The sequence below is a fragment of the Salminus brasiliensis genome, chromosome 4 (genome assembly GCF_030463535.1).
Source record: "Salminus brasiliensis chromosome 4, fSalBra1.hap2, whole genome shotgun sequence".
NCBI classification, from domain to species: domain Eukaryota; kingdom Metazoa; phylum Chordata; class Actinopteri; order Characiformes; family Bryconidae; genus Salminus; species Salminus brasiliensis.
The window spans coordinates 19,192,182-19,214,145 of NC_132881.1; the positions used below are offsets into that span (position 1 = coordinate 19,192,182).

Below are 21,964 nucleotides of genomic sequence, written 5' to 3' on the forward strand. Positions count from 1 at the left end.
ATACGCACTTGGCTAGATTCACCCACAGTGTGCAGTGAGTCTTAAAAAAAACTCTACATAAATATGTAGAGTTTTTTTTTAAGACTCACTTTTTTTTAAGACTCACTGCACACTGTGGGTGAATCTCTAACGGAAACAGGAAGGCACTGTTTGTGGTAAATAGTGTAACACAGGAAATGTAACTGTCCTCTGCATCTGCCTTCCCTTGTTTGGGTGCTGATGTCTCTTTTACTATTTCTCATTTTAACACCCAGCTGTGTAAATTAAGTAAGACAAGTGCAGACTATTTTCAATAGCCTGCAATAGACAAGCATGTTGATTTCTGTGTTATAAATAAACGGTTCTGAAATACTGCCAATGGTATGAAATGCTTAGATATTTCAGGAGGTGATATTAACCTGATATTGAAAATCACTTGAATGAACACTTTGCTCACATATCTATCTCTCTATAATGTAAAGAAAAACTTCAATATTAATTAATACTACAACATTTCATGTTAAAAGTGTTTTTAGAATTTCAGATTTATTAGTTCAATGATAAAATCTTATTAAGTATAGTCCATTGGTATATATTAGCTTGCAGCTAGCACACTCTTGAAACATTGTTATATAAACTGTGCTGTTGGAAGCTGTAATGAATGTTAGATGCAGTGTTATAAAGAAAAACATAAACATAAGGCACATTTTTAGACAGTATTTCTACTGCATTTAGAATGTATTTAATTGACTGTATTGCATCATACCAAAGTGATTGTTTTCCACTAATTTAAAAGGAAAACAGTGTGAACAAGTAAATATACTGCCAATTATCATAATGCTTGATAGATGCAACAGTGACATCTTGATATATACTGACTTCTACAGACCTGTCTGCACACCACAATCTATCTACCCCACATTCACCCACCAAATCAAATACTGAGGTATATCACACCCTTTTTCCTTAAATAGAATTTAAGTCTTGGGCCTAAATTTCCAAGGTCTTTGTAGAAAGTTACTCATCATAGTGGATGATTTCACTTAAAAAACTCAGTCAGTATGTGTGTGTGCGCATGTGTGTGGTGCTTCCCCCAAAACTTTGCATAGCTCCAGCTGGTTTCCATTAGCATTATTCGGCTAGTGAATGTGAGGCCAGCTTCATGTGAGCAGTCTGTAACAGCCAGATAAATGGTGGGACTGGCCAAGCAGACTTGGCCCTCAATATTGTTAGTACGTTGAGGCTCATGATAGGGATTTGGGCTCTTTTGAACCTCCCTGCCAGTCAAAGACCGGGCAGTAAGTTACAACAGAGTGTATAATTTGCTAGCAGTTGGTTGGCAGTTCTTATCACATAGATGTTAAAAGCTCTTCCACCATATTTGATATTTCAGTGTCATGGCTCAGAGCAGTGTGCTGTCTCATACTGTGCACACGAGGTACTAACAGTATATAAGCACTAACTCTATGGGAGGGCACCCATTTTACATATGCATACAACTAACATAATAAACACTGCAATCTAAACCCAACAATAACAATGTCTAGCCTAACCAGTCTAAGCAATGCTCAGGCACCTCATAACCACAGACACCGGTCTTACACAATCTTCAAACACTGCTGTTCAGACAACAAGAACTATGTTAACAAGGAAGAAATAAACACATAGAATAAATGCAGTATGAAAAAAAACATCTGATATGAGTAAGAGAATGTACAAATGCTGTTGCATTAATTCTGCAATAATGCTGACATGTTGAGTATTTTTGTTACACTTTTAATGCCAGGGATTTAATGCTACTGATCGAAATCAGGGCAATTCCAGGAATGTTTTAATAAATCGGCTCAAATCACTTCCAAAAGTAATTTTTACTGTAAAACAATATTGTTTACAGTGCTAGTGCCAGTGTTATGACTGTGTAGCTACAGATGCTGGCATGTAAAATGTACAGCGAACGACATGCTTCCAAAGCCATATGAGAAATACACTAAACCAACACATTTGACTACTTAGTAAAAATTAAACTACCACAGAATTAAACTACTTTCAAAAGACACTGGGGACACACAGGCGTCCGTCGTGGTTAGGGCGCTGTGGCTGGGGGGCTTCAAGTTTTAAACTAACATTTTTAGGCTGTGGTCAACTGGTTGTGGTGAGAAGCATTTTAAAGTAGCTTGAACTGAAAGTTGAACAGAATGTGTGGCAACTGTTAAAGCAAACACTGATGTGAAGAGTCTGAGAAAAAGAGGGTGTATGGTCACCCTAGTCAGTACAGAATGTCACAAAGCAATTTCATAATGCTTGCATAATAAAGGTATGACTTTATAATGCAAGTATTATGAAAGTACAAAGATTGGAACAGGTCCAAAAAGAACTGGATTCCTATTTGAAGTTATTAAACTTAAGGCTGCCTTTATGTGGTGAAACTCTAGTTGCAAGCTGCATGAGACATAATTTCCTTGCAACTTGACAGTTACACAAAGCAAAATAAAAATAAAATTTTTATACAACAGATTATTTCTGTAATTTTAAATATTAGTACATTCCATATATTCCATTGTTTTTACTATATCAAATTATCAAGCATCTAAGCCAGTGCTTGGTCCACTGGTTTGCCCAATACTCACATAAATGTAAATGTAAGGTTCATATATATTTAGGTATAATATATGGGAAAACACACAGAACCTTAGATGTCTTTCACACTGGGATATATGATATTAAGAAGCATTATGTGTTTTAAAAGTAGAAGTGCTTTTAAAGGATTTGAAATACACTTACCCGTACATGGGCCGTGTGCTCATGGCACGCCTGCCGATGAATGCTAAGGCTGTAAAGCTGACTCACAACACCAGTCTGTTCTGCCCCATTTGTAAAATAGACCCGGGATGGCAGGCCTTTGTGTCGTTTATCTGCATCAGCTGTTAAATTGTACAGCAATTCTATGGAAACAGAGAGTTGACCCATTAGCAATGTGTTGTCAATATAATGTGGACCCTAGGCTCTGTTTTAGATATTTAGTTTATATCCTATCTACAACAAGTGTAATGCATTCCTTTCTTTTACTGAAATACTACATGACGTGTCGAGTTCCCACACTGATTGTCATGGAAATGACACAAAACATCACATTTTCAAAATCCTGGGACTGCAGCCATGACTGAGGTCGTGTTTTTCATTCATTTCCCGGTAGTTTAAGAAAAAGGTCAAAGCGCTTGGAAAAAGCAGTTTAAAAACCAAACACTACTGATAGGCATGAGGTCACGCATGAGTATTGTTAAAGGGGGGCGCACCCTTTCTGTGCCTGACCCTGCTTGGAACAAGCAGTTACTAAGAGACATTGCCACTCTATTGGTCTCTTAGCTTTGTTAGGTGCTCCACATACATTCACACACACACACACACACACACACACACACACACAAAAAGGTTTGTGTTTGAGAAAGAGGTCGAAGCATACATACTGTTATGCTCCATATGTGTTATACACGCTCACATATACACACTCTGTCTCCTGTACTTGACTGAGTGTCTCTTTCTCTGCCATAGTCCAGCTGTGATGAAGCATGACCTCACTCTGACACAGGGAAGGGAGCGTTTCACCATGGCCTACCCAGAGAGGAGGTGCTGCTACACTTTCCACTGCTGTTGCCAAGCAGTGAAACAGAAAAGCCCTTATTCTTTCCACACTCAAGAGTGGCCAGTTGCAGAATACTCAATTTATACATCCTGCACCCCCACAGGATCATGCCTACTGAGTGATCAATGACCACACCAACTTTCTGCAGTCCACACCACCTCAGGTTAGGTCCAGGCAGTGTTTCATTACAGTTTTTAAAATGAACTCTTTGCCAACTTCAACCCACCACTTCGACATGCATCACTACATTAACCAAGCGGCTACTCACAGTGCGAAGGTGGGAGCAAGTTCCAGCTGGAACTTGCCTTCGGTGAAGTTAGCTTCAACATGCTAGCAATGTATTTTGTTTTTGTGAAGTTTAAACAAAACATACATAACATTTGCAAAAAGAAAATGCTTGGTTTAGCCATAAGCGTTGATTGCAGTTTGTAACTTTAATTTTGTTAGTTGTTAGTTGTGTAGCCATTAGCTTGTTAGCTAGCAACCGGGTAGAAGCTACCACCTAAAGAATGGTTTTGAAATTGAACATTTTAAAGTAGTTTGCTGTTACAGATTTTGCCACCATTTTTCTTAGGTTTAGAAAAGAGAAATTCATTAGGTTGGATTTTTTTATCAACACTTGTGCAATTGATTCCTCTCCAAGAAGTACTGCACCTTAGTTAATAAGAAAAAGAAATGGTCCTTAAAATTGGCTATGAGGTGGTGAAAAGGTAAAAGCAAGTAGCTGAGGGCTTGATTAAGGCCTGTATTGAAACAGGATGCCCTTTTAGGACCACATTCATGATACTGACTAATAGTCAGTCTATAGTCAGTCTACTAATAGTCTCAGAATAGTTTAGCAATAGTTTAACCAGTATATAATGTTAACCATATTGAATCAATAAATAAATAAATACATATGGCTGGTTGTTTTTTAGTTGTCAGGCCTAAATTTAAAACTAAGGTTTTTGATGACTCTGAAATCAAAACATTCCTCACCTATCTGTCCAGGTACATGTTTTCCATGAAAGCTTATACAGACACTGACATGAAAGCAGTTCAGGTGCTGTGGGCCCTCGTGACACTGAGGCACTGAGATGTTTATAGAGGTTGGCAGGAAGATGGACATGTCGACTGTGATTACTGGTCTGGACCTATTCACACAGCAAAGGCAATGAAAAGACAAAGGTATGAGTGGGTGGACAGATACTAGACTATCTGTAAGGGGAATGTATTTACTTTGGTGGAAGTATTAGCACATGCTGGATTAGCAGTACATTTCTCACCTTAATAACACCACACTGTCTGCCATAAACGCACCAATTGTCACATCTGTGTTAAAAAACAGAGACATTATTCAGGAAGGTTAGAAACACTTCTCAGTTTGAAGAATTATACCTTAATGATATGTCATGGTGATGGGAAGAAAGTGAATCCACGAAAGTAAATAATGGTGACTGAGAGTAACAGGAATACTATACTATAAAAACAACGCTACACACACTCTCCCTACTTGTAAAAGACGCAGTGTATTCTATGTTTCATTTCTTTCCTACTCCTGCTAAAGTCCGAGTGTCCACTGTGGAATGCTGTAAACAAAATGCCTCATGGCCACAGCATCACGAGGTAGGCTGTAAAAAAAGAATGAGCCAAAGAGCTGCTCAGGCAATTAAGACAGCACTTAATCTACATTCCTTGGTTTATCTTTGAACTGAACTTTTTTAATCCCATAATTAATCCTGGATTTCGTTTCATGCCTCTAGATGCAGGGAAGAACAATGAAGAGACACACAGCTGTAGCTAGACATCAAAAGTGACTTTGACCAGATGCTTAAATGCTAGCGTAAAACCAGGTGTATGTAAGTCTAAGTGTCAAATTAGTTATATATAGCAGATTAAATCAAAATTGTTTATTTCACATTGAAATAGCTAATATGACAAATCACATGTCTGACTCAAAGTCAAATAATCAGATTCAATGTCAGTTCATACACTGTGTATTTCCTTTCTTTGGTGAGTGAGCTGTCTGGCATTTGCTCTGGTTCTTATTGGGTGGTTTTGAATTAATTTGGAACTATTTTTTATTAAATGTTCCTTTGAGCTAAAACCTGCTGTGTGTACAAAGTTTTGCCAAACCTGGATATCCATTTCCATCCATGTCCACATTGCCGGATATTGACTGGCCAAACATTTGAAGAGTTGGACTGATGCTTCGCCCAGACAACCTCTGCAAAAAGACACAATTTGCCTAACAATCATGTTTACATAAAAAAAAAAAAACAATAACACAGTGACTAATCAATCAGTGACTCATGAGGTGAGGAGATCCAAATACTGTAAGTGACCTATGTGCGCTAGAATGGCCTCTTTACTAAAAATCCAGCATAACAAAAACACTGCAAAACATATAAATTCCAAAAACTCAAAACTGTTATGTAACAGTCTTGACTCATGATTTTTACACCCTAAAATTTACAAACAAAAACTTTTTGAGGCTAAACAAAGCTGGGCCAACCAGAGAAACGAGAAGGGCTGACTGGAGAAAGGCTGACCACTTCTGCGTGTATCAGCAGAAGCCAGAAGCCAGGGGAGCCCATGTGTTGCAGGAAATCCAGCAAAATGAGTGGGTGCTAGACTGAAAGCTAACTCATCTGACCGTTTTTTTTTTCTACAAGCCCATCATAAAAAGATTAATAGCTCAGTTTCATTCTAAGACAAATTAACAGGGTAGTTTACAGACTTGTTAAAAGTATATCTGAGCATTTTCCGCCCTAACCAAACTCACATTCTTTTTAAAGACCTAAGAATATAAAATCAAATAAGTATTAAATAAGTTAAAATACTGAATAAATTCATATTTATGCAAGGCATATTTAAACATTAACTATGGAACTACAGAAATGTGTACAATTTACAAAAACAAAAAGCAAACTGGATATTCCTTCTCATAGTGGAGCAAGCAATATTTACAATTTATTTATTTGTTTCCATTGTGTAAAATACTATTTTTATTGTGGCTCTTGAATGTGGTTATTTGATATCAGGAAAGCTGCATTTATACTGTTAGTTTTGACTTTGCAGAGATAGTGAACTGCTTTCACAGACTTATAGCTCTCCTCTTTTACAAATGTTCACACACAGAGAGCCAAAAGTTTCCTAACTAATCTGATAACAGTGTTACTGGGAAAATATTTAATTTGATTTTATTCATTAAATATATTTAAGCTACATTACATGTGCTTTAAGGGGCCTACAAAGAGTCTAACCAAAAATTTAATATGGTTGAAGATTATCCAGCAGTTTTGTGACTTTCTGTGATGACCAAAATTGCAGTAATGCATCCAAAAAAGCCATAAAGACACCAATGACTTAGTTGTGAAATTGTGTATGTTACCATTGAGTACTTGCTGACTATTCCCTTAGCATCACCATGGTAGATGTACACTGCACCTCTGTAGTCATCTTCTTTGGGTGCTCCTATAGCCACATCTACAGCACAGAGAGACAGATGCAGGCGTAAGAAAGAAGGGGGAAATGAGTGGAAGAAAGTAAACAGAACGAAAGTGTGTGTATGTGAGAGAATGGGCATAACAGGAATTAAAATGCAAGATGTTGCTCAGGAACTCTGTAACAGCATGTTTACCATAAGGCCAATTTTCCTTGAATATGTACTCCTAAGTCATTTAATGGCCACTTAAGTGTTGTTGGTGCCTGTAAGACTCGATACTTCAGCAGAGATCAAACAGTGGCATAAAAAACAGATATTGTGCATTTGTCCCTCCCACATTTGCTGAAAAGAAGGACATTCAACTTATTTGTAAAAATATGTTTCCTCAATGTTTCCTAAAAACATTTTCTGACTGCTCCACTTTATCTCTAAGAGGGTCAAATAAATATAGACAGAACTACTAAGGACAGAAAAGTGTGCATGCTTAGAGCAGCTTAGAGCAGAAGATTTTACCTCAACAAGCCATTACTACACACAGTGAAATCTTCTACAGGAAACAGGAAATCTTACAATTATAACATCTTAATACAAAACAACACTTCACATGACTCCTGAACTGCTGTTATAATTTAGCAGTATGCTGAAATGACCTAATGTGTTAGTCATTGTTCTAATAGTAATGTCTTTTAAGGTTTTTAAGTTTTATTTAATGAGCGATAAGTATAGAAGCTTATCAACAAAACTATATAAACAGAACATTAGCTATATTCATGGAAAAGCACCATCTCAGCATCTGATTATGCTAATCCAGTGGCCTCTATACACAGACCACTTTGAAAAATGTCCACCATATGCATTATATTTACAACAATCAATATGGGGAAAGAGTTTTCTTTTAATGATTTACCATGACTAGTTAACTTAATTATTTTTGTTTCTCTATCTCAGGAAACTTTAGGGCATGCAACTCAAATCTGCAACTGTAGGCCAGCACTAACCCCAGTTATCAGCAAAAGGAGATTCCTAACTGAATCTCACAGCAGTCTGAAACCTGTTGCCAAAACACTGTTCTGATAGATGACATATAGCCAGGAAAATAAAAAGTAATAGCACAGGTCACCAGAGAATTTTAGGGTATTGAATAATCTGACAACATAATAAACTTAATGTTCTGTCATGTTATTAAGAATTAGCGTTATCAATACCTTTTACATGTGCTAAACCTGTATAACCAATAGTTTATATGTTAAAAGAAATTGCTTGTATGAAATTCAAAAAGAAAAGAAAAAAACAGCTTAAAAAAGCACAGTTTGCCTATTCTGACCTTGATAACCATCATCATCTATGTCACCAATGGTAGTGATGCACTCTCCAAAATGGGCATTGTAAGAGTTTTGTCCATTCAAAATCTCAGCCTCTTCCATCACTCCCTGTAAGAATGCATACACAATTCTCCATAAGCCTGAATATTATACACATGCCTGCTTTTTCTTACACACACAACTATTAATACTAAAACACAAAGAGACTAATATAACTTCAGAGACCGCTTCAAAGTCAGGTCAGTACTGTTCAGAACAGCTAAACTACCTATATGGTGTTTATAATACTGTGCTGTCGCCTTCAGAAGGCCAAGTGAACTCACATTGCCCCTGCTGAGATACACAGACACCTGGCCTTCATCCCGGACCTCACTGAACATGGGTGCCCCTACCAACAGGTCAGATAGTCCGTCTGCATTCAGGTCAACTGCACACATTGAGGAGCCAAAGTAAGAGCCCATCTGAAACCAAGTCAAGGCACAGAAAAAGATCGGTCAAATGACAAAATCTATTCAATGCAAAATCACCCTTGTCAGCACACATATATTTGTTTGCTAAACAAATAAACAGATATGTGATATTTAAAAATTTGGGACAAATTCCACTTGTATTACCATTGAATAAAAAATGACATTAAATGAGGTACAGGGTTATAAAAGCAGTAAAATTAAACACAAGACAAAATTAAGCAAGATAAATTAAACACAGACACTTTAACATTGTAAATACAATAGGTTAAGACTGTTACAAGACAGTTTGGGGCTTTGGAACTGGTCCAACACTGGGCTATTGCAGAAAGACCCAATGGCAACAGGAGAATATTGTGTCGTTGATCATACAGAGCAGCCCATCACTTCCAGACTTTGGTAGTAATGGGAACATAGGCTGCTATGCAGGGAGCTTAAATTTGGCACTTGACAGAAGCAAAAGCTGCAAGGGGGATTCAGACTAGACTAAAAGCTACTGTCGTTTGAAAGAAACTCCTCAAACCACCACAGCTGACCACCAAACTAGAGCTAGACACACATCATAACAAAAGCATTGGTTTATTTTTTACAGGTACGATTTGAGAAAGTGAGTGAAGGCAAGGCTTAAAGCTAACCAAAGTCCTGTCTCTTCAGCTTGCTAACAGCACACTGCACTGAGAGGACACCATGAGAGGATAGCAACAATATCAGGTAATACTTGAGGATAAATACAATGTCTTGTACACAATTACAATTTAAACCTTGTGCTGATGCATTCAATATGCTTGTTTAACTGTATTGAATGAAAAATAAAGTAAATGTTATGACAGTCCATTGCAAAGGTATTGGAATTGTTTTTGTTATGCCAAACCACAGTTTGCTTTTCCAGACTGTAGTTTTCATAAACATAAACACTGTTGTTCTTGGTACAACCAAGTAGTTGACCGTTCCTGCTAACATTTATGCTGTTTGTTGATAACAATGCTCCAGGTATTTATATAAAATTAATAAAATGTATTTATTTTCAGCAAAAGAATTTGTTAGACTGGTCTACATTTTTTACAAACCATTTTCCCTGAGGCTTGAAAGATCTTCACAAGAGATGTACCCTCTGTTTTGAAAATGTAAACCTATGGAAAAGAAATGCATGAAAGTGTCAAAATGTGTGAGAGGAGTATGTTTCCCTTAACACAGAAAGAACACTGCAAAACTCATAAACGAAGAGGAAACAGATTCCACCTACCTTTCCTCCACCGCTGTCCTGAGGGGCCCCAGCAGCAACATCAATAGTTGTTGGAGAGGAGAAGTGTCCAGCTGTCACTGCATAACCTATCCAAAATTATATATATATATATATATATATATATATATACGAATACTCTTATTTATGTGTGAATCTATAACACAGGACTGGGATTTGGGACCCCTGGTCTAGAAGAAGCAAATACAAACCCAGGTAACTGTATCTTTGAGAACTCAAATCATCTTTGTTGAGGCTGTACTGTGTATTGGAGGTTATGTTGAACACTTTGACTGTTCCAGTCCAGTAGTATGATCCAGGGGCGCCCATGACAACAAGCTCCTGGAACACCAACATCATTAAAAAACAATTAAAGATATGGAAACTCATCCAAAAAAAAGCTCTACAGTACGGGTCTCTTTTTCTTTTACTTGGGCCTGCAAAAATGGAGTTTGCAATTACGAGGGGAAAAAACAGAGCTTTCGGTGAGGTTCTGGTTAACCAACAGCCACAAACTATGTTGTATTACCTCCTGTTAACCCAACCACAAGATGAAATGCCAGCTGTCACTTCCTCCTGTGATCACTCAATGGTTTAGCCGAGAGAGCTACTTTAAAACAGTTTAATTGGTTTGAATTTTTAGCAATATGTATTCATTCAGTGATCACTTGAGTAGACCACCCTAGTCATTAATACAAATAGCTGACTCCTTCAAATAGCAAATGGTGTGGCTGGAACTCAATATATAAAGCATGACCATGGTGTTTGATAAGATAGTCCTTTATTAGTCCTGCAGTGGGGAAATTGATAGTAGATTTGAAAGCACCAGAGTCTCAGATAGGGCTGCCTTTGCTGAATTTTCAAGCACTACAGTCTCTGGAGTTTAGAGAAAAAGGTGTTTTAAACACAACAGACAGAACACACAGGAGCCATTAGCCACACTCGGATACTCCATGAATCCACTTAGAACTAATTCTATCTCTTTACTTTTTCAGTGTTAACAACTGCCCAATTGTCCAGCCTGATAATTGTACGATGTGCAGCCCTGCTACCCGCATCAGACCAGTCGCCCACCCATCAGACTAAACGCGGGGGTCTCTTGCTGACTGTTTCAGACCAGCTGCCAAACCTCCTGTTACTGCCATCGACTATGTTGAAGTTTATACCGACAACTACTGGCAAACCTAAATGTTAAAACTTTTTTTTTTTATATTCAGAATGGCTTTTTCTCATTTTCTCGTTCTCGCTTTTTCTCAAATATTCAGTATTTATTTAAATGTATTTAAATACATACATAAGTACATACATACGTTAAGACAGGAAAACAAAATGCATTCAAAACTTATTATCAGTGGGTGACCAACATCTGGAATCTGAGTTCAAATCGAGTCACAAATGGTCATTCCAATAAAGTATTTTCCATTTGTCTGAGGAGAAAAAAAAACCCACACACAAATGGCTTTTAACGTGGAGGTCAGGCTAGCCAAACACGCAAAACACCACCTCCAGCTGCGTTTCTAGCTTCCAATTGACTGAACGACAGAGCCTTCTTACAGGCCAACCATCTGGTTTAGATGCTTTAGATCTTGATGGTCACACAAGATGGCAGCACAAAGCCAATCTGATGTTAAGGAGCAGGCACTTCTAGTCTGGAGGAATTCTATTGTTATATGTATGTATGAGAAATTCCAATCTGGATTCAGACCCCATCATAGCACTGAGACAGCCCTAGTGAAGATTACAAACTCCTTCTTGCCTCTGATCAAGGCTACGTATCTTTATTAGCCCTCCTCGACCTCAGTGCAGCCTTTGATACAATAGATCACACGATTCTACTAGAAAGATTAGAGAACATGGATGGAATCACAGGAACAGCCCTATCGTAGTTCAAATCATATTTAACCGAACGCTATCAGCTCGTAAAGGTAAAAGATTTATCTTCAAATTACACAAAAGTGAGATATGGAGTTCCGCAAAGCTCTATTTTAGGGCCACTATTATTTACATTATACATGTTACCACTGGGCTCAGTTATAAGCAGACATGTCAAACCAGCTGCCACCTAGTCCGACCAGCAGGGGGTCACTGAGGGTCTTAGATTTTTCATGACTTTTTATATTATTTATTTTTATGTTATTGTCTTTTACTAATTACTGATTGTGTAAAGCTACTTTGTGACAACACCAGTTGAAAGAAAGCACTATACAAATACATTTGATTTGATTTGATTTGTTCATTATTTTGGATGCTTCACTAAGAATACTCTAACAACCATTTTGAGGGCACGGTAAAATAACTGGAGGAGAAGTATATCTACATATCCAATAGTGCTGTTATTCATGTACATGAATATGTTATTCTACTTTTCAATCTAAAACTCAAATCCCATTTCATCTAGTAGCATTGCATTGCAATTGCAAAAATTGCAAAAACAATTATATATATTACATATATACAATATATTATTTTATATTGTGTATAAATACTGAATTCTACTCATGTTTAGAGTGCTTCAAAAGCTAGGCCTGTGTGATGTGTGTCTTCAGAGTCTTCAACTTGAAAAATCATACTACATTCCTAAAGCCTTGCATTTCTGAAATAAAAATAATAAAAATGTGTATACTGTTGTTTTAAAACAAAGAATTTGTTGCCATGTATTAACACCACATAATTTAGGGTAACTGTATTTTCCCCAAAAGCAGACAAACCATTTTTGGTTCTGATTCTTAACCTATGTTGAAAACATTGGCTCACAGAGTGCATCTTTATCTACTGCTTTAGTTTCATAAAGGTTCTGATGAAGTCAGTCTCTATCATAGTGCAGAAATGTAATTCCATCACAACCAGCCTATCATTGTCTAAACATTTTCCTCCACAATTCATACTAAGGGAGTTCAGCCTACAATGTACCCTTTGGCTAACTATAAGAAGTGTCTAATACATTTAAATTGCTCTTATTTTTCTAGTGCTCTTCTGGAGACACTTCAAGCTCAGATAATGCTAGGCATCTCTTTTTAAACAGTTGCCTTCTATCATGTCCATCAATGGAAAATGAGCATTATATGATCACCACTGACTAGACATTATATGGGTTGTGTACTGTTGCACCTGATATGACTGTACCTCACAAGGTTAGTGCATGGTAGTGTGATGTCCAAAAACTATATAGTCTTTAACTGCACACCTACAAAGTGGACCAAAAAGGTAGTTTTAATAAAGTGGTCAGTACATGCAATGTGTATAAAAAGCCCAAAACTGCTTGTCCACTTTCAAAACAGACATGTGCAATCTATGTCTAAAACAATGGCTCACAGACTGCATCTTTATCTACTACCTTAGTTTAAAAAATGTACTGATTAATTGGGTTCTGGGAATTACATCTGTCAGAATATGCTCTGATGTCTATTTCAAATATCCCTTGGGTTTCACGTAAACAGATTGGTTGCACTTTAAACAAAAGGATGAAATGTTTAAATAATCCAACCAAAAAATGAATTTTAAAACATAACCATCATGTGCAACAAACATGTGCATTACAACACAAGGAAAGTTTTAAATGTGAAATAGCCCAACAACCAGAAGCCTTAACAGTAAGGCTTATTTCAAAGGTTAATAAGGTTAATATCAAACAAGCAATAACAAACAAAGCTGCAACATTGCACTTTACTTTTCACAGATGACAATGTGCTGTTGTAAAGTAATTTATTTTACCAGGGCCTAGGTAAAGTAATTGACATGAAGCCAGAACAATATTTTGAGTCTGAGAAGAGGGTGGAAACATTGCAGCACATAAATAACAGGAATTGCAAATAAGAAGCATTACAAAATACAAACTGAAGCCAAAAAACCTACGTAACAGCACTGCTACTGACCTCAGTGAAAACACCCGCTATCCCCGCTTGGCATGAGCCATGTTCCTCCCCATACGTTTTCTTATAGTCTGCAGTAGAGAAAGAGAGGCAGGGATATATACACATATATACATATATATATATACATACATAGAGAGAGAGAGAGAAAGAGAAAGATAAAGAGGGAAATAGAGAGAGAAGAAAAATGTCAGAAAACCACAAAATAATTTTGCTGTGTGCCTGAGCCAGCAGTTACTGGAGTTCTTCCTGCATTCCATATGGAGTTAGTCAAAGGCCCAGCTCTGTCCAAGAGGAATCTGGGGGCTGAGAGGCAGACTCGAACAACCTAGCAGCGCCACATTCAACAAAAACTCACACTTGGGGGGGGCTGGAGGGGAAAGAGGTGGATGCTGTGCTCTCCGGTTTCAGAAAATATTGGCCTTGGAACCCCGCTAAATGTGATGTGCACACACTGGACTTGCAGAGCAGGGCCAGAGTCATGAAGAGAAACGGAAGGAAGAGAACGACTGCCTAAGTGACCTGGGAGTCAAACTGGGAGAGATTCCTCCTTGCAAAAGGAATTCTCTAACCCTCTTTTTTCCAAGTCAAATCAAAATATATTGTAAAAAAGAGTAACTCCTGCCTGAATGATAAAAGCTGATACTAGGAAAAGTACCGGAACTGGTGTAGTATGCAATACAAAATTCATCTTTGTTCTTTTAAGAAATGTTAAATTGGTAAAAGATAAAATGGTAAGTTTTCATGCTGTGGGGTTGTGGGGCTTGTAGCAGTTCTCTGAAGGTATCTACCATAGCGAATAAATTTTATCACGACCAGTCATTGTCATTGTCTAAAAACTTTCCTCCACAATTCTTACTATGGGAATTCAACCCCCAATGTACCCTTTGGCTAACTGTACCAAGTGTCTAATAAATTAAAATGTGTCCAAACTCTTGGGTAGAATTTTTTTTATCTTATTTGTCTAGTGTTCTTCTGGAAGATGCACACTTCAAACCTGAGTGATGCCAGGCCTCTCTTTTTTTGAACACTTGTCCATCCTTGGAAAGTGAGCATTATAGGATCACCAATGATCAGATATTATCTGGGTTGTGAACTTTTGCACCTGATATGCTTGTACCTGTCAAGATAATGGTTTGTTACCTCGGTACATGCATATCAGATCCAGTAAAATTTTGGAGGGCAGTATAATGATCAAAAACTATATAATCTATAACTGTTCACCTACAAGGTGGACCAAAACAATTCCACTGTTATAAAGTGGTCAGTACATGCAATGTGTTTGAAAAACCCAAAACTGCTTTAAATGCTGTCATCAATTTTTAGCATTATGCCTACTTCCATAAAGATAACAATGTTCTCCTGATAGTCACCCAGAATATAACTTTTTTTAAAAAGTGACCTTTTATTTTTTAATAGCTTTCAATTGGGACACATGAAAGAATACATATACATGCAACTACATCTGATTATGGACATTTTACAATTTGATTATAATTTAATTATTGAGTAGTTAAAAGTGGTTTATGAAGAAAACAATATTTAAACATTTAAAAAACATTTAATATCAAAATCGAAATTCAAATACAAAACAATCAGAAAAGAGGAAGGGGGAAATTATTGGCCACAGGTAAAACCTAAAAGAGCCTTACCTTCATAACATGGAATTAGTGCCTGTGTCCTGCCCTGTAACGTGGGTGGGATTACAGAGCAGTAACCATGGGGCAGGATGTGTTCCGACTCATAGTAGACATTTTTCCAGCGATGTGCACAGGCCTATAGACAAAAAATGGTGAGAAAAGCTAGCAACACAGATGCTAATTAACATAAGCCTAACATTAATATATTAGATCATCTTTTGCACACATCTAAATGCATCATCTAATGTAGATATTTTTTTAAGAAAGACAAAGCAGCTCCTTCTCTCTTTCCCAGCGCCAGCCAAATTAACTTCTCAGACGACAACATTAAGCAAGGCCAAGTCTGGTCGTGACTGTGAATCTAATATGTTCAATGACAGTGTTTTTTTGAAGGGGGGGTTGCTTGCAGTTTAGTGGTTTTAAGGGACCAACATCTTTATTCTATCGTCTGACATCTCACCAACAACAAAACTCCTCTGGGCACTGAACTCAGCTGTAGAAAGCAGGGAACACAGAATGCACAGAGTTTGAGCTAGGACAGAAAGAGACAGGGCATGGCACAATGGCGCATGTTTTTCTGGGTTTAATGTTTTTGCCAGATTTTATGTTGCACAAAAACAATTTCATGAATGGACTAATTGAAACGTTTTTGTTTTGAAGTGCAAGTAAACTCTAAATAATTTTGTTTTATCTACAATTTTGTTTTCACAAATACTCCTTGCAGCCTTTAGAGAAAACATGTGCAGCAATGACCACTTCATGTCGATAAATCACTCTTTTGCTGTTACCAACCTGACTAGAGTAAAATTCTGTTCAGCTTCCTCTATGACTGATGATAAAATAGAGGGGATTTTTGCCTTCATTACGTAGTGGTGGGCAGTGACCTTCCGAATGTTGATGCTCCCGTTAGTTGCTGCGGTAACATACTAGGCGAAAAACTCTACCTTGCACACACCTCACTAAGCCCTGCTTCCACATGCTTGTTACCTAACATGCGCTTTTCAAATTGCTGAGAGGGAAGGACACACACTGAAATTGAGGATAGATATACTGTTTAAAGGGCCTAGGTTTTTTTTATTATTATTAAATTATTCCGCCTATAACACTATAACAAGTGTACATTTATGCAACAAAAACAGTTACTATTCATTTTTACATGCCCATTTTCCAATTGTTTTTGTTACTGTGCCCGATTAATTAATTGATTAACGTAAACAAGCTCTTTTCTGATTGGCTGCTCTATACTGAGCAACACTCATCAAGCAGTCTAAGCTAAAACACTTTTAACTTCAGTGTGAACAACCAGGGCTAAACGGTTGTCGGCATTTAGATATATGTAGGCATGTTAGCTGACATCACCAAAATAATCAATTCAAAATTATTCCCTATTGGAAGAGTTGATTACACATACACATTTTTTTATTGACATACTACATTAACCTGTGCCATCTAAAACAAAAATGGTATCAACCCTTTAAAAGTTTTCACTCCGTTATGAAGTCACCATTTTGCTCCAGCAATGATATGTTGTTCTACAGCATAGGTTCACAAAAACTTTGCAGTCAGGATCCCCTTTCAAGGTAACAGCATCCATGCACCCACCAGATATATTTCATGAACAAAATCGAACTGCCAAATATGTACCATCTTTTTTAATTGTCGCATCTCTAATGGTGTGTGGCTTTTATCAGTCTGCTAAGCTACTTACTTCATGAAGATTCTGACATTTATCAATGCTTCCAATTTGGGATTTATTCATTTTACGAGGACAATGGGGTCCATCATTAAATGAAAATCTGACTTTTTACAAAATTCTTAGTAAGATATTGGTGAATGTGGCCAATGCAATGAGTGCTTGTGCCCTGCTATAAATAGTGTTAAAAGAGACTGTGCTCCCTATTATTGCATTGCTTTTTTTGCTGGTATAATCATGGAACTTTGTAACTAAATCCTTAAAACAGATGTTGATCTACCATCACTGTCACCAAATATCATGTGGTTTTCACTGTTTTTGAAACATAGCTGATTTTAGCTGATTTGCAGATTGATGTGGATTATTTTATATCATCTCAAATGCTATACTTTAGGGAAACCTGGAAGTCCCCTAACCATGAGAACCATGGCTCTACAAGAGTATGTGTTAGTATGTTTCCCTGAAACAAACTACAACACACACATATGCACATAATTTAAAGGTAAATACTACACTGCTCAAACAAATTATGGGAACACTCAAATAACACATCCTAGATCTGAATGAATGAAATATTCTCATTAAATACTTTGTTCTGTACAAAGCTGGATGTGCTGACAACAATATTACACAAAAATCATCAATGAAAATCAAATGTATTAACCAATGGAGGCCTGGATTTGGAGTCACACACAAAATTAAAGTGTAAAAACACACTACAGGCTGATCCAACTTTGATGTAATGTCCTTAAAACAAGTCAAAATGAGGCTCAGTATTGTGTGTGGCCTCCAAGTGCCTGTATGACCTCCCTACAATGCCTAGGCATGCTCCTGATGAGGTGGCGGATGGTCTCCTGAGGGATCTCCTCCCAGACCTGGACTAAAGCATCCGCCAACTCCTGGACAGTCTGTGGTGCAACGTGACGTTGGTGGATGGAGCGAGACATGATGTCCCAGATGTGCTCAATTGTGTTCAGGTCTGGTGAACGGGCGGGCCAGTCCATAGCTTCAATGCCTTCATCTTGCAGGAACTGCTGACACACTCCAGCCACATGAGGTCTAGCATTGTCCTGCATTAGGAGGAACCCAGGGCCAATCACACCAGCATATGGTCTCACAAGGGGTCTGAGGATCTCATCTCGGTACCTAATGGCAGTCAGGCTACCTCTGGCGAGCACATGGAGGGCTGTGCAGCCTTCCAAAGAAATGCCACCCCACACCATTACTGACCCACTGCCAAACCGCTCATGCTGAAGGATGTTGCAGGCAGCAGATCGCTCTCCACGGCGTCTCCAAACTCTGTCACGTCTGTCACATGTGCTCAGTGTGAACCTGCTTTCATCTGTGAAGAGCACAGGGCGCCAGTGGCGAATTTGCCAATCCTGTTGTTCTCTAGCAAATGCCAAGCATCCTGCACGGTGTTGGGCTGTGAGCACAACCCCCATCTGTGGACGTTGGGCCCTCATACCATCCTCATGGAGTCTGTTTCTAACCGTTTGTGCAGATACAAGCACATTTGTGGCCTGATGGAGGTCATTTTGCAAGGCTCTGGCAGTGCTCCTCCCGTTCCTGCTGCTGGGTTGTTGCCCTCATACAGCCTCCTTCACGTCTCCTGGTGTACTGGTCTTCTGGTAGCGCCTCCAGCCTCTGGACACTACGCTGACAGACACAGCAAACCTTCTTGCCACAGCTCACATTGATGTGCCATCCTGGATGAGCTGCACTACCTGAGCCACTTGTGTGGGTTGTAGAGTCTGTCTCATGCTACCACGAGTGTGAAAGCACCACCAACATTCAAAAGTGATCAAAACATCAGCCAGAAAGCATAGGTACTGAGAAGTGGTCTGTGGTCCCCACTTGCAGAACCACTCCTTTATTGAGTGTGTCTTGCTAATTGCCAATAATTTCCACCTGTTGTCTACTCCATTTGCACAACAGCATGTGAAATTGATTGTCAATCAGTGTTTCTTCCTAAGTGGACAGTTTGATTTCACAGAAGTTTGATTTACTTGGAGTTATATTGTGTTGTTTAAGTGTTCCCTTTATTTTTTTGAGCAGTGTATATTCATCAATATATGTGTACATGCTTCTTCATGTGATGCTTAACGAATGAAACCCTAAGACCCCCCCCTCTGTCTTGCTACACGAGAGACGACCCAAGACTACCTTCCTCTTCTTGTTTTAAATAAACATTCCTGTGCACTGTGAGTAAATAAACACAGCTTTCCAAGCACAGCAGGAATAGGAACACATGAATGTGGTAATTGCTGCAAAGCTTGGAAACAGTGGTGAGATAAGATTCTCTCTGAGAGAGTTCAGCTCCCCAGTATTAGAGGACAGAAAGAAAGAGATGACTGTTTTTTATGGTTTCCTGTACACAGAACTGAAGAGAACTATTTTGTAAATAATGTGTGAATGGGAAGTATCCTTAAAGTTCAAAGAACCTCCACACAATGCATTCTTCCTACAAACAAACCTTTATTATTGTATTACTGTATGAAACCTATGTAATATTGGCTGGACATTCCTCTTTTGCTTTGCATTTACGGTCATTTATGGTCTCACATCTGCCTGAAGTGTTTACATAGTTTCCTTTCTCTCTCTCTAACTTGAAAATAAACATTTAGTGTGACTAAAATGAGCATTCAGCTAAGCTACATGATGCACAGGAATAAAACAGCCTCCGTGACACCTCTTAAAATAAATATCAGGACTCACTGGTCTCATTTAGGAATGCGTAAATAAGTTATGCAATATGTAAAATAGAGACAAGAAGAGTAAGTTGTGAGTAAGTTGTGCCTTTGTTTTCCTGACAGCATCAAAGCCAAAGCCAAAGGTTCTCTCGTCATCATGTTTCTGCTTATACTGCAATGTGATTGGCAGAGAGGGGAGATTGCCATGGAGATTTCACATCTGCCAAACAGCCGTCTCACATGGAAATGTGAGTCAGTGTACAAGACACACAGCTTGTATTGGGAAGTGCACACAGAAACAGGCATGTTCACACAAACTTCTACATATTTACTAATATGTATTATACTCACTTGCTTCTACATATACAATTTCTACTAAAAATATTTTTAAAATATATATAATTTTATAGGCATATTTTAAATCCTTGTACTGCTCTATTTAATGGTACAAACAGATTACATTTACGCCATTTAGTGGACACTCTTATCCAGAGCGATTTACAAAAGTGCTTCACTATTTACTCAGAGGATGGACATGCTCACTTAACCTTCTTCTAGTGTTAGGGTCGTGAGCGTTTAAATGCATAAAAATACTACATAAATGTGTTTATTGCATCAGTTTTTTGTTACTTTGTCTAGAACTTTTATTTAAACAAAATAAATAAATATAAATGTATTTTACTAAATTACAAAATGCTCTTGATAAAATTATGACCTTTCTGTTGTTAGGGTCGATTTTGACCCAGTTATAATTTAAGGTTAGAAAACAATAATAAATTCCAAAACTGAAATCATAAACACACTGTAAACCAACAACCCACAGCCAGCTCTACCTCCAAACACTTGAGGTTGAGTTAGGGGCTTCTGGATATGGATGGATATGACTTCTGGACTGCAGGGTCACAACATTACTTGTGACAATTTTTTTTACCAGCTATGACCTTGGACAATTACTTCTCAAAAGGAAACTCACCATGGTGGGCACTGTAAAAAATAATAAACCTGAGCTGCCCCCTGAAATGTTGCAGGTGAAGGACAGGGCTCCACTCTCCTCAAAGTTTGTTTTTACAGACACCACCACTGCGGTTTCATACTGTCCAAAAAAAAATGACGGAATGTGATTCTGATGTCCACTCTTCACAAAGATGCAGCTGTGTCATTAGGAAGTGACAAAAAGCCCATAATTATCCTGGACTACAACAAAAACAAAGGAGGAGTGGACAACCTGGACAAGCTGACTGCCACCTACACTTTCCAGCGAATGACCAGGAGATGGCCAATGGTTGTCTGCATACAATGCATTTGTGTTGTGGAACCAAATTCATCAAGGGTGGAACTCAAACAAAAAAACAAGTGAAGGATGTTTCTTGAAGAGCTAGGAAGATCCCTTGTTAAGGCAAACATTGAGCAAAGGGAACGGGTGCCCCGAGACCCAGCCGCTGCAGCTTTGGTCAGACAGCTGCAGAGCTCACCAAGCACTTCATCCACACCCACAGCAACACGAAGAGCATCAGCACCAGCATCCTCCTCAACCAGCCCTGCCTCAACATCAACCACAATAGCCACAACCCCAGTGAGACCATCTGATTCTAAAAGAAAGAGGTGTCAGGTCTGCCCTTGCAATAAGGACAGAAAGACAAACACATTGTGCTTCACCTGCAAAAATATCTCTGCAAAGAACACACAAAAAGTGTCACTTTTTGCCACACATGCATCTAATATTGCACAAGTACACACGCATGTTCTTGCACACAGATTATTTATAAAACTAGTACTTGGTTTTGGAGGGCTTGATTTGCTTGATTGGCTGTTGTTTGTTTGACACTGAAAATCTACATATTATTATTATTATTATTATTAGTTAATACTAGTTATTTATTGTTTATTACTGGTGCTTTTCATTTTGTATTTGTATTAAAGTTCTATTTAAATAAAATATCTCCTGTTTTTTGCCTTCTTCTTGAAGTAAATATATATGGGTCAAAATTGACCCG

The 21,964-nt window shown here is 38.1% G+C and overlaps 1 protein-coding gene across 1 annotated transcript in view; it reads right to left on the minus strand.

The window, feature by feature from the left end:
• The window catches only part of itga9 (integrin, alpha 9), a 65,515-nt gene that overhangs the window by 29,908 nt on the left and 13,643 nt on the right, over window positions 1-21,964 (minus strand). Inside the window, exons 4-15 of the mRNA XM_072677517.1 lie at window positions 15,597-15,720; window positions 13,948-14,015; window positions 10,288-10,417; window positions 10,079-10,164; window positions 9,903-9,965; window positions 8,692-8,829; window positions 8,371-8,476; window positions 6,993-7,087; window positions 5,735-5,825; window positions 4,885-4,930; window positions 4,598-4,752; window positions 2,761-2,921 (exon numbers count right to left, since the gene is read on the minus strand). Of these exons, the coding sequence (XP_072533618.1) occupies window positions 2,761-2,921; window positions 4,598-4,752; window positions 4,885-4,930; window positions 5,735-5,825; window positions 6,993-7,087; window positions 8,371-8,476; window positions 8,692-8,829; window positions 9,903-9,965; window positions 10,079-10,164; window positions 10,288-10,417; window positions 13,948-14,015; window positions 15,597-15,720 (1,263 nt within the window). The remainder of the gene's footprint in view (window positions 1-2,760; window positions 2,922-4,597; window positions 4,753-4,884; window positions 4,931-5,734; window positions 5,826-6,992; window positions 7,088-8,370; window positions 8,477-8,691; window positions 8,830-9,902; window positions 9,966-10,078; window positions 10,165-10,287; window positions 10,418-13,947; window positions 14,016-15,596; window positions 15,721-21,964) is intronic.